Source organism: Cynoglossus semilaevis, unplaced genomic scaffold, assembly GCF_000523025.1.
Source record: "Cynoglossus semilaevis isolate Cse_v1.0 unplaced genomic scaffold, Cse_v1.0 scaffold376, whole genome shotgun sequence".
Lineage (NCBI taxonomy): Eukaryota > Metazoa > Chordata > Actinopteri > Pleuronectiformes > Cynoglossidae > Cynoglossus > Cynoglossus semilaevis.
The window spans coordinates 173370-191345 of record NW_007585115.1 but is presented as its reverse complement, the minus strand read 5'-3'; the positions used below and the strand labels follow the sequence as shown (position 1 = coordinate 191345).

Genomic DNA, 17976 nt, shown 5'->3' with positions numbered 1-17976 from the left:
CTCAACTGACACAGACAATGTGGTTTACGGGACCCCCTACTTGTATAACCCAAGCACACCAGACAATGACATAAGTCAACGGTTTGAACTGGTCAATCCTGAAACAGACATGGAAATACGCCCTGAAGTGAACAGTTTTCAGACTCAAACCGGGGTCTTGCTGCCACACGGTTCCAATGTTTCTCATCCATGCACTGATTGTGCTCTCTCACACGGGGTATTGGATTACTCATACACATTGCCAGAGCTCACAAACATGCCGAGTCCTGCAAATGTAAAGGGTGGCACCACTGCAAGCTCCCATGCACACAAGATTAGTTGTCACAAGCGAGACATGTCATTATTAGAACTGCTCAGGAGGAAGTTTTCTCAAACGAATTCACAGCTCTTGAGCTTAGACAGGCTGTAACCAGAGACAGTCCACCCCAGAAGCTAAGACCTCTGCTTGAAGGAGATCTGATTCGTGTTGGTGGCAGACTGAAACATGCTGAATTGAGCATTCAGGAAAAGAATCCCATCATCTTACCTAAGAACAGCCACGTTTTTGCTGTTGGTACGACAGTACCACGAAGATGTCAAGCATCAAGGCCGCCACTTCACTGAAGGGGCCCTTAGAACAGCAGGTTTCTGGGTCATAAACGGAAAACGGCTAATTTCCTCAGTCACAAATGCGTAGTGTGCCGGAAGCTAAGGGGAAGGACAAAGGAACAAGTTATGGCCGATTTACCCCCAGAATGTCTACACACGTCAACCCGTCAGCTGCGTTGGTGTGGATGTTTTTGGACCTTGGTCAGTTGTTTCCAGGCGCACACAAGGTGGCCAGGCTCAAAGCAAGAGATGGGCAATGCTTTTCTGCTGCATGAGCTCCCGAGCTGTGCATATCCAAATAATCGACTCCCAGACACGACCAGTTGCATTAACGCAATGAGACATTTTTTCGCTATAAGAGGACCTGCAAAGCAGATAAGATCTGACTGTGGGACAAACTTCATAGCAGCTGCAAAGGAACTAGGTCTGAGTAAAAATCAACTTGACAGTACCGTTGAGAACTTCTTGAGTTAGCAAGGATGTTCATGGGTGTTCAACCCTCCACATGTGTCCCATATGGGAGGATCATGGGAACGTATGGGTTGGCAAGACGGATTTTGGATGCAATTCTGCTAAAAGAGCATATACAAAGCTGTATTTTCATGCTAAACCAGAAGTAGGAAGTAAAGCGCTAGAATTACGCTTGGGAAACGATTTCCAGTTCAGCGAACCGTTAAAGTGCAGATGAGCATCACAGCAGAAAGGTCTTCAACTTCCCAAGCTTTTCATTCACAGTGGGGGAATTACTCGTATGTATTTTTTATACATTAATTAACTTAATTTGTATGTCTAATTTGTTCAGGATTCTAGGGCATTTAATTGTTCCGTATGTTGTATTCTGTTTTTTTCTCCTAGTTTTCACATGTGAATATTGAACGTTTTCTAGACCAGTTGTCATTTGAAGTTGGATTCATTACAATATGAAGAATAAAATTCAATTAAGCAAGAACCATGGCGTCCTTCATATTCATGAATATAAGAGAGTTTAGCTGACTGTCTAGTCAGAGTTCCTACACCTTGGCGAGGACAGAACAAACATTATGATTAATAATTATTAATAGGTGCTTAAGACTATCATATATGGTGTATTTTCAAAGTTTGTAAATGTGAAAACATTCCTGTCCCCAAGGGGGGCATGACAAAGAAAATGGCAAGAGAACCACTGCTATTTAAGCAACAAACCTAATATTAAAGTTATTATAAATTAAAAATATATAAATCTGTTATGAAACATTAGAGTTCTGATCATATTTTTACAGTTCCTTGTGCCATTTCATCTCAATATTTATTTTCATTCAACTCACCCTTCCTCAGGAACAGAGAACCTCACAGTGCGGCAATCCTTGTCCACCTGCTCTACTTTGAGTTCATCGTCAGGAAAGTCTCCCAGCTCTTGCATCAGAGCCAAGTCTCCACTTTGTAGTTGAGACATCAAAAACTCCTCGAGGTCAAGGGGCTCCACTGCGTCATACGACTGGGGCTGAAAAAGAAAGAGTAAGAAAAGGGTAAGAAAAAAATATATACTGTCACAGTATTATCCACATTATTTATGGATTAAAACCTGAACAAAGGTGAACTTTTTGTCTAAACTTGATGAGTCATGTTTTGGCCCCCTCACATCTCAGCATCGAGGAGCAGGTATAAAAGCGGACACATACTGTAAATAGAAACAGGCAAAAATGGGTCTTCAGCAGACAGAGGCAATTTTTTTTCATTCACTGTATGTTTTTTTTTTAACAACCTGCTCTCCAGTCTCAGCACATCAAAAGAAAATGTGTAATAATCACTTTTATGTACAGTAGATATTGTTTTATATCATCATATGGGACTTTGAGTCAAAACACAGTATTAAATCAGCTACGAACATACCGGCAAGAGTGAGAAGAAAACTGAAAAAACCTTCTCATTATTTTTTATTTTATTTATTATTATTTTATTTTATTTTTATTTTAAGTGTCAGCTCTCCCTCGAGAATACATTGCTGATAAGATGTGGAGTTTTTTCTTTGGTGGTGCAAGTCTGATTTGTTTAGGCTGAACCTGCATGATGGTGTCTCACTGAAGACGATTGGAAAACAATCTGCTAATCACAATTCGCAGGCTCTGGCTAAAGATAAAAAAAATAAAATAAAATAAAACATACTAACGTAGAAAACAAACAAACAAACAAACAAACAAAAAAAACAGAACTTTGTTCTTTTCACGTTAAAGGGTAAAACTGGCACAATACAGAAATAATTTTGAGGAAAGTTCTAGAAATTAGAAGAAATGTGGGCACAACTCTGTACAGGAAGTAGGTGAATTTTCCAGTGACACACAAAATAACACGTTATACATGACTAGGCAGAGAAAAAGTAGCTGCAGAAATACCATGTGTCACTGCTGCTACCTAGTAGTACAAATTCATTTTGCCTCCAGACATGTTTTTACACATTGATCCTCCCTTGGAGAGAGCACCACATGAGCAAACAACCAGATGAGTAGTTCTTAATACTTTTTACAAGACTCAGTGCTGTCCTAAACGTCAGACACTCATTACATCATAACTTTTTTTAAATGTTTGCTATGTATACTTACAAATACAAATTAATGCAAATCTATGAATGCCTACAATCGCTGCCAGCTGCTCTGTGGAGTCCTGAGAAGAGCTCATATCTCTGTCTAATCTGGCAGAAATAAAACATTCAATTCAATCAAACGTAATAATAATAAACTTAATACAGAAACAACTACGATAATAAATTACTGCGGAGCATAAACAGGGATAGCAATTAGGGATTGCGAGTTTTGAGTTTACATGTTATTTGTACAGTAAAGTACACCATAACTACTCTGACTGCCAGGAGCAAAAATGGCAAATAAAAAAAGTACATGAGAAATAATGCACAAAGTACAGCCACATTGCAGATGGGTTAATGAACTCATAATAGTGTGTTACTCACAGGATCAATGCTAAACTTACCCAGTTGAAAACCTAGCAGTGGTAGCATGAAAAAGGAAGTATACAAAATGGCGCACTCCGGATATAGGAACCTGTCGTCTGTCACCTAGTAGCACTCACTGTTTTCAGTTTAAACTAAACCACCTTCCAGTTCACCAGTTTCCTTCCTTCCAATCTTAACATCACCGATATAGCCAAATATCCAACGAAGTTTCACGGTTTTTTTGTAGACAGCAAGAATGACCACTGCAAGAAGGCGCAAAGTGTTTTGACATCATCTATGAACATTTAGGCAAATGGTTGAACGAGTTGACAACAACGACATTAAAAGGAAGCTATTTCAACAGACAGGAAGAGACACTTCATACCAGAGGCAGAAATGTACTTCTTACAACAAGGGGTGGAGCCACTGTCAAATATGTTTAAGGGACATTTTTGAATATTCATTTTTTTTATTAATGCTGCGTCTATGCTGTGTATAGTGTTAGCATCTATCTTATCTAACTTTACTTTTATTTTTGTTAATGTACAGATTTTTCTTTGGATATATTTGTCAATGATAATTTATCTTGAACACGATTAATTGCAATTAACCCACAGCTTTCCTGCAATAAGATTAATTTCTTTTAATTCTTTCTCAAAAAATAATTCCTAAAGCAACTAGCAGTTATTTTTAGTAACATGGCTTTGATAAGGTTTCACTGACTCACTTCTGTTTGGTTCAGGGTCATTTATAGGTTCCGGGCTCCACTCATTTTTGACACGATGAACATTGTAGGTGCAATGGGTCGAGTGCTGCTTAAGGCTGCTCTTGCCTGCAGTATGTGGTTTATAGACCTGGCAGGAAGTGAAAGGGCATCAGACACCAAAAAAACAAACAGACACAGTCGCATAGAAGGAGCTGAGATCAACCAAAGTCTCTTAGCAGTAAGCTAAGTAAGTGATATGTTAACACACACAAAGAGCTCAAATACAGAAACAAAGGTCATTGTATTTACCTTTTATTTGTTTAAAGCTCAAAGAATTGTAGGTGCAATGGGTCGAGTGCTGCTTAGGAGCACTCGGTGTTATCAACCAGTCTCAAATTAATAACACAACCAGTCTCATTAAAGTTATCTTTAATTATTATTTTAACCTACTAATATAGCAATAATGTATTACTTGAAGTATTACAAATATACTAAAATCAATAGTATCCAATAACAATTAAATATCTGAAGGATTTTGAGAGTTCTTGGCAAATTGGGTGGCTTCAATGAATAAAGTAACAACACAGACAAATACAGTTTACAAAAATAATCAAATTTATTTATACAACACTGTCAAGTTAATGACGGTGATTGAACTCATAAACAATGATCATTATAACAAAACAAGGCGTGTGTGTAGGGGTGTGTGTGTACTTATGTGCGTGTGTACACGAGCGGTCGTGTACGAGAGAGAAAGAGAGAGAGAGATGTTGCCTCTCAGCTACCAAGCAAGCGACTGAGCCCTTGAGGCGTGTTCACATACGCGACTGCGCAGTGGAAGAAGAACTGCGAGGTAGAAGGAACGGCAACAGGAAACACGTGAGGCGTGTATGCGCTCACGGAGGTGTGAATGGGTGTTGTGTACGCGCACCAAGATGCGCTCAGGTACAATGAAACAGTGCTTGTGATGTTATCAAAGTATATGGGGGAAGGGAGGCGTACCGCGTGGTCTACTCCAGACAAAGGACTTTGTCGGAGTTTTCCTGATCCCAATACTGATAACGTTACAAGTTAACACTGAAATACTGACGGTGTACAAGAGTATAAGACCGAGTCAGGAGGTTAGAAAAGAAGTGCATGCAACAGCCTAGCTATAAAAGCAGCACAGATTTCAGACAACAAAATTCAATATGCGTACTTAAACTGTCCCTAAGTTTAAATAGCACTTAACAATACTACAGATTAACTAACGTGCCCAAATGCCAGCCTTACTGTAGTGAACGTCTGCTCGTATTTAGAGGGTAGTGGAAAGTCCGTGCTTCTTGGGTCCTTGCCAGAGCTGGGGACGTCCGTCTGGTTCCACTGTGTCCAGAGAGTCCTCTTGGTTCCGAAAGTCCGTTTCAGGAGGAAAAGTCTCTGACTGTCGATGTGCCGGTTCACACGAATACCGTTAGAAGGAATCCTGTCGCTTCTAACTTTTCAATAACTGCTTTGGTCGCAGCGCTACGTTACTTGTGTAACTTAATTACCGGTTAACTCAGTTAAGAAAAAGACGCTACTAGTGCATTTATCACCGTGGGCAATGGTGTCTACAAAAGCGCGTTGGTTCTTAGTCTTCTGAGACGAGCAGGTTTCTCTTATCATCAGGGTCCTACGGAGCGAAAGTCCTGAACAGAGAGAATGAAATTGGGCCAATTTAAAGGTTGCGGAGGTTACTGATCGTGATGTATGTGGATTTACCGGAAGCAGTGGAATTTTGGGAGTTAGAGTCCTTAAAAGGACTGTGGTAGTACCTACAACATTATAGTATAGTTATGATATAAACACTTTCATAAAACACACTACACAACAAAATAAATCTCTTAATTGGCCAGTTAAACCAAATACACACCACTAATTATCCAACATTAATCACCACATACATGCATGTTGGGACGGGACACGCAAAGTGAGGAACATCACACCTACAACCACAGACATCCCTCCCTCCCCTCTGTGGTCATCACTGATGAATGATGGCAAACTGTCATCCCAGAGATTATGGCATTAAAATCCTTCTCCCACATCTCAAATCCGTCAACGTGACAGATTTATCAGTAGAAACTGAAAGTATGCCAGTTAAATCCAGGAGTGAGGCCTAATAGGTGCTGCACAAGTGGGTTAAAGTCACTGTGTAAGAGATTTAGCTCAGTCACTGATGCTGGGGGGATATGCCAAAGACTTAGTGCGTAAGAGCATTAGGAAAACTTCACACAAGAAAAAGAGGTTGTGTGGGAGAGACAGAGAAAGAAACAGAAATAGGACGAAATGAGGAATTATGATAGAGTACTATGTGAGGCAGAGTTTTAGTGTGTGCTGCAGAGTAAAGCCCTGCAAAGGATTACCGTGCATGCATTGTCTGGCCTGTTTACATGAGAGAGCACAAATCACTGTGAGTGTGATTGTGGTACAGACAGCAATGAGAACACAAAACGTTTCATCTCTTTAATTGGGAAGATTTTAAAAAATGTTTTTCACATATATTGCTGAAATAAGGTGGTTTTCCGGTGATACTGAATTTCTTTTCAATAGGTTCTAATCCACAGGACTGGACACTACCGTCCAGTAAAGAGAAAACCACTGACTCTATGTTACTGCGTTTACCTATTGCTTATATATAACACTAAATAACGGCACTAATTTTTTTTAATTTAGGATATAATTACACAGCAATTGTTAGAGAGTTGGACTTAACTCACTACACTAAGGGCAGGCATACTAATACTAATTTTAGCCCGTTTTTGACACGATTTTTGAGACGTACGACCTGGCGACGCTCGGCCTGATTTCACGTTTCGTCACGTGTCCCGAGCCGACCGGAGCATTTTTCCCTCAGTGCGCCTGTGCAAAGTGATAGTCACCATGGCGAGGCGTGGGTGGCATGAAAATATGGAGGCGAGATTGATAGAGCTGTGGCACTTTCCACAATAAACGTAATAAACAATAAACATACTGTCCACGTTTATTGAGCCATCTCCGACTCCAGATGCGCCGGCGCCTCTTCTTTTTTGAAATTTCAGCACACAGTATCACAGCAATCACAATGGCAGCCTTTCTTCTTTTTGAATAGCATGTTGCTAATAACCGGCATCTGAGCTTTCAAATAAATCTTTATTGACAGCTGTCAATAGACAGGGCAGTCAGCAGGGGGTTTTCACCCGCACAATTTGAGCTCCCTAGTCGTGTTCGATGGTCAGACCGTACAGTGTGAGTACATAAATCGTGAGCTTTGGCCGTACAACGTAGACGATTACTCATACAGTGTGTGATTGTATCAACAACAAGATTTTCAAAAATTGTACAGTGTATGCCCGCCCTTACTGGACACCTGTAGTTATTGTACATTGCTGCTGTACTCCCCCTACCAGTATCCCAGTTAGTTCTGTAGCTGTACTGTCTTCATAACATTATGTCACCCAGACAGTTTTATTCCTGTGAGCTGACGCCAGCCCTCCCCCCACTTGATTTTCTCTCGGGATTTCATTGCAGCTCCAGATGCATACTTTCCCATCGCACTATGTTAGGCAGGTCCAAGGTTTTTTATAGAAATATTGTGAACTATTTGCATGTATATGTATGCATTTATTATTGGATAAATAAAATAAAACTCACCACAGTGATGCAAGTTGAGGCTGAAGCGTTGGAGTTGGATCTGCTGTGATAGACGCCATAGTTTCCATACTGACGTCTGATCTCTGCAGAGGAGTGCCTGCAACCAAGCACATATGAAACACATAAGACTGTGGTAGGCAGAGACTAATAACTTCTACAACAAAACTACTGTATTCGATCATTGTACATATATATAGATACAGATCACAAAAACCTCTAAAACTTTACTTCCATTACAATCCCCAAACAAAGATAGTGGTTTTACAGAGATTGAAAAAAACTAATCCATCCAGGTCTCTACTAGTGTTAACATGAATTGTAAACTATTAACTTGCATATTTCTGGTTGCTGGCAGTGTAATACAGTTGTTGTCTTGCTAGCAGCCAAAGAGGCACTGAAAAAGTACTGACACAGGAATGGAATAACATACAGTATGTTTATTATGTCTCTGTGTGTTTGAATGTACGGAGGAATTCATTATGGGCATATCAATAAACTTCAGCTCCAAGCAACGCTGAGCCAACGTCATTTTGGTAATTGTTAATTAATCCCCAAGGTCATTGGGTCAACGACCACAAAATCTTCTGCAAAATCAAATTCACTCTACTCAACTCTACAATAAAATGCCAGTTTTGTTGTATATACAGACATGTGTATTTAATAGCTTTTGATTTTTGTTTTTGCTTGTGTTGTCCATTTGCTTATGATATCATGTGTCGTGGCTTTATTGCCACTTGTTAGGTGTGAGGACAGAGACTGCAGCAAGTAGGTCACATGCCCAACTGCTTTCACTGTGGTCAATCCCAGGGCTTCATTTAGTCTCCACGGTCATTGTTGCAACTGCCTTGTTACTAATTACCACCATAGACTCATAACCAACCATTCAGTAGAGGAATGCGCGTCTCAGTCTGCAGAGTTAGGGAGCGTTGAAAGCGTTGTGAAAACACAACCAAAGCTAAAGGTTTTTCTTTAAACACATGCATTTGTCATAGTGAGAATGTCCTTAAAATAAAATAATGAACTGGTTAGCATTCGTCACAGATCACAATCATATTTTAACTGTTATGTCTTTATTTGGGACTAAAAGTTAATGATCAATGTTTTTTGTTTTTGTTTGTTTGTTAACTATCATATTATAACTTTATAATTATCTATAGACCATGACTGTTAAAAAGCATTACGCTTAAATTGTAAACAACTTTGCTGTTGAATTTTTGACTTTAATATTGTGTAAATATAGGATGATAGTCCAGCAACATAGTATTTAATTTCTCTACTCCTCTCTGTGTGAGTGGGAATGACATTGACCTTAAAAGTAACACATAAACATGGAGATGTGCTGGAAAACAAAACACATAACATACAGCATATGGTAAACGACTGCAACTGAATACAGATTGTTACATACATGGCCTGGCCACATTGTAACCTACTACAGTACTACTGTGTTATCAACTGTCAACACTGGTATTGTGCAATTCCTCCTTACGTAAAAGTTTCATTTCAAAGACACGGCTATTTTTAACCCTATTCAGTGCAAAAGGGGTAGGTCTTCGACTGTACAAAGGTGCACAAATGCAGAAGACACATATACACATGCCTGACAAATTAGGGATTTCTAAATGTTCAGCTATTCCAGGAACACACACAGTTGCATAGCAGGGGGCAGAGACAACCTTATTTAAGCACATTCCATTAAAGAGGTTAATAAGGAATATTGCCAAATATCAAGTGTGATGGAGATTATAAAAACATAAAAAACAGAAGTAGTAACATTTCTCTTGAGAATACTATTTGTAGCCATTAGCTCCAACTAATGGTTGTTTATAGTTTACGCCACAAATTTTGTATGATCTATTATCTTTTAAATTCTTTCATACCGGAATTTCCAGTAAGCCGCTACATTTTTCACACGCTTTGAACCCTGCAGTTTAAACAATGATGCAGTCTAACGAAGTTCATACCGCTAGCGATCAATGACTTTTCTGGTAGGCTACTGTGTATTATACTAGTAGCATATGTCTGTCTGTGAATGGCCGTGTGCATATATGTGCGTGGGGCGCGCCCGAGAGAGAGAGTTTTAGCCCAGTCATGTTGAAGTGTGAGTTGAATATACAGGACCTGTTAAAACTCTGTTTATATTCTGTTGTGCTCGGTGTGGCTGATAATAAAGACCCCAACTTCCCTGTTTCTGTTTACCTCTGCTGCGGACAAGTACAAAGTGAAGGGAGTTAGCCCCAAAGCTAATGTTAGCTTCAGCCCTGGACACTGTGCATTCCAACTATGGTCAAGGCGTGAGCTAACATGTAACCAGCCTGTTACAGGCACTGTTCGGGAAAAAAAATTGTTTGGAAAAAAAAACATTTATTTAATTAAATTAATGTGAAAAAATCATTCCGTGTAAATATCCCATGTTACAATGTTGGTCTCACCGCATATAGAGAAGTGCGGCCTATATATCTACAATTTTTTTTTAGTGGGTGGGATTTATGTTCAGGCGCACTAAGGAACCTTCTGCTACTCTTTTTACTTCTTTTTTTTAATGTGAGGCCAATGTCATCATCTGATTTCAAGAAATGGTTGCACGATGCATTGTAATTCTCAGCAGTGTTCTCTAAATCTTACCTTTAAATCTCCTCATAACTTGACTTAATAAGAGATGTGAACTGTTTGAGGTCAAAACCACACTCTGCCCACCCACCCACATATCTTTTTTATGTCAAACAAAACACCTGTGATGACTCATTTACATACGAGCATGTTGTCATTACCACTTGCACATGGATTAGTGTATGTATAAAATGAAATGTGCCCAAGGCCTGTCTATAAATAGACAGAACAAGTAAAACAGTAATCAGCTCTCAGATGAGTCAAGCAGATATTAGTTTATCCCAGAGCAGACAGTCCTGTCATCACAGCAGACAGCCTCTGTCATTCTCCTTAACATCATTATCATTACATTTTTATTAAAAAATGAATTATTTTCATTACAAAAGTATTATTACATTATCCCCTAGAAAAAATTCAAATCTGGCCCCGTCAGGAAGACAGAATGCAGTGACTTCGGGGTAATTTTAGCGCAACAATACCAAAAACAGCCCGTGCCACAGGCCGAGCAGAAACTGGCATCCTGATTATAACTTTTACAGAAACCACCAAGACACAAAGTCTGAAAAAAAGCATGAATTCTTAGAATGGCTCCAACCAGACACAAGGCCACAGTAAGACAAATGTTTTCTTAAATCTAGAACAAATATGTAAAAGGATTTCATCCAGTCACGGGACACAATGGTCAGAAGCAATGGTTTTGAATGCAGAGAGTTCAGAGGAATCAATTAACCTGCTTTCCTGAAACTGAGACTGACCCTGCCCGTGGATGATCAATTATTGAAATTGACAGCATGAAAGGAGTTTCTGAGGTTTTGAGGCACCTCAGCATTCAGGACGATTTTGATTTAGATCTGAGAATCCTTACAAGGACCATTCCTAGAATATTTCCTGTTGTTCTATATTTTTTATAAAGTCCTTGGCAATAACTAAGAACAAAACCACAGACACTGCAGGAAGATTGAGCGACACCGAGATACTGCTCGAAAGCACAATGCAACAAACATTTAGCCCAGCTTGCTCACTTGGTTAGCCCGGCTAGCTCAGTCAGTAGAGCATGAGATGTAGTACACTGATAAATTGGATTTTGACAAGTCAATTACTGCAGTTTACAGAAATACAGCAGCCTCTTATTTTCCAATTTTACACTGTAGGTAAAAATAACCATTTTTTCAAATGCAGCCTATAATCATTGTTGCACAGATTAGATGTGTGTATATCAGGCAGAATTAACCAGAATATTGTCAACCCATAGATTAGATTGAACTTGAATTGATCCCACACTGTAAAACTGTTCTTTGGAACAACAAAGGAAAAGAAGAAAAATAAATTGTACTAATAAAAACAACAGATTTTAAATGTAAAAAAAGGAATAACAATATAAATATATTGCAAAATATAATTCAAATTTTAAAATAAAAGTATAAAAATACTAAATAACTAAATATTTTGAGACATTTTAACTCCATTTACAGCTGTTGCAATCTGTATTATGGCCAATATATTTCCTAATATATATTTTTAGAAGTGAGTTCCTCAGTTTACTTCTTATGGTGTAAGTAATAAGGGATGAAGACTACTAATTGCTTACTTACTATGGCCTACAGCAGTGGTCAACAACCTTTTTTTGAGCCACGGACCAGTTAAATGTCTGTATTTTTTTTGATGATGTTAGATATGCATTCTTTCTGTGTAGCTCAGAAACAATTGGCCCGGGGGTTGGGGACCACTGGCCTACAGTCTTTTTATTCAAACTGAGAGAACTCAGCTTTGAAGCACAAAAAATCATTAATATCAATACAAGTTATTTAAAAAAAAAGTCTAGAAGGTCTAACAAACACAGAGAATGTATCGCTGAATAAAATACATTTTTACTAACGAGTGAGTTACCTGGTAGGAGACCAAGAGGAAGGCCAAAGAGGAGATATATAGATACAGTGAGGAAGGACATGCAGATAGTTGGAGTCAGAGTAGAAGATGCAGAGAACAGGGAGAGATGGTAATCAATGATTCACTGTGGCAACCCCTGAAAAAAAGGGACAAAGCCGAAAGAAAAAGAAGAAAACTAACGAGTGAGTAAATTCAAAGTACTATTTTGTTAGGTCTTTCCCCCAGAAGATATAATTAGTCTGCATCATCAGCATAGATGTGGATTGCACATTTTACAGCTGTTGCCAGGAAGCTAACAGAGGAACAACAATACAGAAGACAAGTCATGAACCAGTGGTGGTGGCAGATTAGGCACTTTTCTAAATCAAACAACACAAGAGCAAATTCAGCAGAATCTATTTCTATGACAAAATGAGGTTAAATTAGAGTGACATTTTTAGAATTTCAGGTGAATCTATTTTTTGGGTCAGAAAACATGTGGGCAAGAACAGCCCAAATGGATTTAGAGAAAAACAAAGAAAACTCATTCAGACAGAGAGAACATGCACAATAGCCATGGATAGAAATAATAAAGACCATAAAAAATTAAAAATAAAATAAAGTAATGTAGTAAAGCAGCTTGGTCATCAGTCTCATTATTTCAATATTGCTCACCTTCACATCAATTAGATACACATTTTAGCAGCAATGCTGTTGCATGAGAGGATACTCTAGTTTTCCAATGAGAATGCCTGTTGGATGCAGTCAGCTGTCCTGTGATTCCATAGCATTTTAATCATATTAGAACGAAATATGTCTTATAATGACTCCCTTTACAAAAAGCAGTGTGTTTATTTATTTATTTTACTGAGAATCCTAATGATTCACACTGGAGACAGGGCATCTTACTGAAAGTTTTAGACTTGCACACTCTTCACCCTCTCCACCCTGTGGCTTAGTTTCCTACTAATGCTATGTCATGATGTCTAGCAGCTCTTCACTTGCTGTGTGTGCATATGGTGGATTCCTATCAGCATTTCTAACACCACTGGCACAGCATTTCTCAATTAAAGGCTGACTCTGAAAGTGAACCAGCATTGCTTTAGTATCAGCTATGATTTCGGGGCGATCCATAGACTCCATACCAGTCATATATATATATTATTAATTAATTAATATATTCTAATAAAGCAACACGCACTTACCTCTGGTGGTCCACTCACCAGAGGTAAGTACTGTACGTGTTGCTTTAGGTTCATATAACAAAGCCTATGTAATTTGTCTCTTTCATCTGAGCCAGAGAAGGAAATGTAGAAAAGACAGAAAGCGGTTTGGTGTACATGACAAGTGGAGATGAAAAGGGTGCCTCCACTGTGGCTCCCATACTATCATATGTCTACAGACTTAATGGGTCTTGCTGCTATCAGCACCATCGCAGCTCCACTTCCTGTCAGGAGCAGGAACAAGCACAAACACAGCAGTCATTTGACATCACTTAAGTCAGGGGTGGCTCAGAGCAAAAGCAAGTCGCCAAAAAACGTATTCAGTGCTGCTTTGTTGATGCAACAGTTTGTTTCATAACTCTTTGGCCCACCAGCAGGCACCTGGGGTCAACAGATGTCATGAGCATAGAGGAAATCAGATGCAACCCAATCCGGTTGTCCTACCACTTAAACCATCGAACAAAACAGGCCCCACAGCTGCCCTCACACTTGTTATCAGAACTTCACAAGAAACTGAAATCATTTTCAGAGGTAGAATGTCCTCCACTGACAACAGATGTGTAAAACCACATATTCTGATTTCAAACAGCTCTGAGTGAAAAAGTGAAGTGAAACCACAGCAATGTCCACATGTGCACAAGACTTCCTTCACACACTGCCCTGACACATAGCGGAACCTCATGTGTGAACATTTTTGCCTGGCGATCCTTATGTCAGACTTTTTACACAATGGTGTTCTCTTTTTGTCCTTTTCAAAATGTCTCACAACTTTATGTGATTTTCAGTACCAGAGTTAAAACATTTTAAATCACATGTTATTTGCTCAGTGGTGCCCTGAGGGCTTAAGGCGTTGTAATTACCGCACAACATTAGTCTGTGTAACACAGTAAATCTGCATCATTCCTATTGTGTAATAAAAATCTGTTATATGGTCCGGGGACCGATACCGGTCCGTAGGCCATCACTTTTTTCATTTAAAGATAATCTGGCAATGTTTCAAAATAATTGGTCAGTCAGTCAGACACGATACTAAATAGGCACCATCAAACTTTAACAGCAAAGGTCCTGATACATTTGATGGATGGATGGATGAGATAGACAGACAGATAAGAAGCTAGAGAGATAGAAAGACAGATGCATAACAACAGCGTAATCACCGTTCTCTCACCTTACATACTTCCACAGTCCTACAATGCACCAATTGCTGTAAATCCCATTCAAATTCACTCCACATACACCCATTATTCTGCATGTGTACTTCCTCCCGACATGGACCTAAATTCACAGCAGGAACTATGACCACATCCCTCCTGGTTCACTCATGAGTGGGTCAGTCACAAACACATCACAGGTAGGGATCGAAGTAGAAACACTAGATACAGAACCGGCATCCTCATCAGAAGGAAGTGGCAGTCTGAAGTCATGGGCTCAGTCTGTTTCAAGTCTGACTGAAACTTCATGAAAACAATGAGGCTCCACACTGCATCTGTCTTCCATCATATGACTATGCAGCTTCTCTACTAACTTGTGAGCATTAACATTCACAACGTGTGTCTGCCTGCTCCACACTGTGGAATCCCTTCCAACTGTCAAATGTGCAGGACTCCTCCCTCATTGAGGAGGAACCAGAAGTTCACCTCTGCTCGCACAAATAAACTTTAGCTTCAGAGTTTTATTGCCTTTGTCTATGTTTACCTGTTGAGTTTGAGGGCGAAAGCCCGTCTCTCTGCGCTGCCCAGGGAAGCCATAAATGAGAGGCTGATGTCCAGCTAACAGTCGCGGGTTGTGTGCTCTTCTTCCTCTGCTCTGTCGCTGCTGATCCACACACGCATCTGCGCGGAGCCTAAGTCGTGAAGGCAGCGGCAGGTTTACTGGGTGTCAACTTCCGTGTTAGACTTAATCCAGAGAGAGAGAGAGAGTGAGAGAGAGAGAGAGAGAGAGAGAGGCCAAGCTAAATGGGACGAGTGCACGGGTTAATGACTTACTGACTGGTATTGAATGCACTTTTCCTACAAATGCTAATCTGTGTTTTGCAACTCATCTATTCTATTCTGTTCTATTCTATTCTAATCTAAATAATTGATTAATTATTGAATTATTGCATGCATTGGTTTGTTGTTGTTGTTGGAGAGACATCAATAGTTAAACTGTGTTGTTTCCATCGTATTTTTTAATACATGTATTTTGTAAACCGATGTCAAAACAAAATCTACAAAATCCAACGTTAATGTGGTTTCACCAAAAGGACTAAGAGATTGATGCCGCTCCCTTGTGGGCACTATACGTTATTACGTTACGTTTCGCCAATCGCTCTTGCAGTGCAAATCAACAACAATAAATATATTATAGCATCGTTGTTTTTATTTTTATAACGTGTGTGTGTCTATTGATTTAGAACTTACATATCCTTGCTTTTATAAAATATGTATTATTCTTAAAAGCGGAACTTTCGACACGGCGGCAAAATGTGAGCGGACACTGAACGCTGTTGCACGTTGTCAAAACGTAGAAGCACGAACTGTAGTGGAGTGCATAGGGATTAATTTTACACCATTGACATCGGGTAAGGACATATTTAAGTTTAATGCGAATTAATCACGTCGTTTGTTTTGCTATCAAGGGTTACAACTACAGTCTAGCTTTTCTACTTAATTTGCTTTGTATCTGTTATGCATAGGTATTTAAACAGTAGTTAAAATCTAGGAATGGACTGTGTGATGGTGTTTTCTACAGTAGGAAAGTGAACTACTTGTCATTGTGATACAGCACACCACTGCACACAACAAAATGTGACCTCTGCTTTTAACTCATCACCAAAGTGAACAGTGGGCAGCTTTGAACTGCTCAGGGAGCAGTGTGTGGGGACGATGCCTTGCTCAGAGCGCCTTAGTGGTAACTTGGCAGCTGTTGGATTCGAACCCAAGGTCCCAAGTCCGCTTCCTAAACCGCCACTGCTACAGTAGTTATCACTGATTCATCACTGTGTTCATTTGACTGAAAATGGCTTTAAGACACAAGTTCTCATAGGCTGTGTGTTGGTAACTAAACCCAATCTATTGTTCCAATTTCCAAGTTTCACTGAGCAGATAAATTATTGATCTTCTAGGCAACCAACTTCTGTCATGGATGGCGTGATGGTGGATGAGGATGATTGTCCAGAGCTGGTGCCTATTGATGTCCAGCCTGGTCCTTCTGGAGTACAGATACCTGTCACCATTATCACAGGTTATCTTGGTGAGACGCTGCCATATGTCCTGGTCACGTATTTTATAAGATTATAAAATGATTATACACTGGATTACAATCAGATAATACAAAGTCAAGAACCACTGACAAGAAAACACTGGACTGTATGGCCGGTATTCTCAGTAATAACACAAAAATAGCCTGTAGCAAATGTATATATATATATATATATATATATATGTATGTATATATATGTATATATATATATTTAATTTTTTATGGGGTGTCAAATCAATGCGTGACTTGGAATTAATTAATTTAGACACATTTAGAGCGTTTTGTTTTTTAATCGCGTTAATCAAATTTTTAATCTCTAACTTTGCTGTTGCTGTATGCGAGTAGCATTTTTTATAAAAATCCGTTTTTATGTATTGTGCTTGAGTTGTTGGGGGTGGAAAACAATGGTCAGTCACACCTGAAATGGACATTGATTGGCTGTCATTGTGTTTATGCTTGTTTAGCATAAACTGATAGGCTCCTATTGCGCTTGGGGGGACAGAGTAAAGAACGGTGAGGAGACGTGAAAAGGGAGGAGCGTGTGAGAGTTGTCCGTGTAATGCAGTGAATCCCAACCACTGTGCCGTGGCACACTAGTACAGTGGTGCCGCGAAAAATTATCCAATGTCCCAAAACTAGTATTTATTGCAAATAATTTTGGTGTTTGTCAAAGAGCAATGAAATCCTCTTCCACTAGGTGGCAGCAGATGGTTAATAAAACTAAGAAAATATTATCAGAGCTGTTGAAGAAGATCTTTGTGTCTTTCTTCAACTCCTGACAGTATATTAGCATTGTCTTCAACTTAACAGGAGTACATCTTTTAGTAAATTTAAACTAGAATCTTACTATATTTCATCATATATACTTTTTGTGAGATTTTGTTTGGTGGTGTGCCATGGGATTTTTCCTTATAATATATATATATGCTGTGGCCCAAAAATGGTTGGGAAACAATGGTCTAATGAACGGGAAATTTACATTTCAAAAACGTCCCGACGGCACCATCGATAAAGGTAGATTGATATGCCCATAAGCACCTCAAGTTTAGCATACCACATCAACGCAAAGCACCCAGTCGGGACTGCAGCCACAGCTAACATTAGCAGCCAAGACATTATCAATTTAGCGAGCCATAGCCAAGCTCTTTGCCAAACTAAACCTGAGG

At 39.3% G+C, this 17976-nt stretch overlaps 2 protein-coding genes across 13 annotated transcripts in view; one reads left to right on the top strand and one right to left on the bottom strand.

Moving 5' to 3' along the window:
* The window catches only part of dock8 (dedicator of cytokinesis 8), a 71086-nt gene extending 55647 nt beyond the window's left edge, over positions 1-15439 (bottom strand). For 5 of the 11 annotated variants that reach the window (XM_025053657.1, XM_025053659.1, XM_025053662.1 and 2 more), the window contains exons 1-3: positions 14736-14754; positions 7869-7965; positions 1893-2068 (exon numbers count right to left, since the gene is read on the bottom strand). In XM_025053657.1, the coding sequence (XP_024909425.1) occupies positions 1893-2020 (128 nt within the window). In that variant the 5' untranslated portion in view covers positions 2021-2068; positions 7869-7965; positions 14736-14754. Of the gene's footprint in view, positions 1-1892; positions 2069-2149; positions 2246-3549; positions 3954-7868; positions 7966-14735; positions 14755-15262 lie in introns of those variants that run through there. The other 6 variants (XM_025053660.1, XM_025053663.1, XM_025053664.1 and 3 more) reach the window with 5 other exon arrangements.
* A 581-nt stretch (positions 15440-16020) lies between these two features.
* Positions 16021-17976, top strand: part of cbwd (COBW domain containing) — a 16895-nt gene continuing 14939 nt past the window's right edge. For both annotated transcript variants that reach the window (XR_003049019.1, XM_008337222.3), the window contains exons 1-2: positions 16021-16130; positions 16674-16801. Coding sequence is in view for 1 of the 2 variants with exons in the window: in XM_008337222.3 (XP_008335444.1) it covers positions 16690-16801 (112 nt within the window). In the remaining variant the exon portion in view is untranslated. The remainder of the gene's footprint in view (positions 16131-16673; positions 16802-17976) is intronic.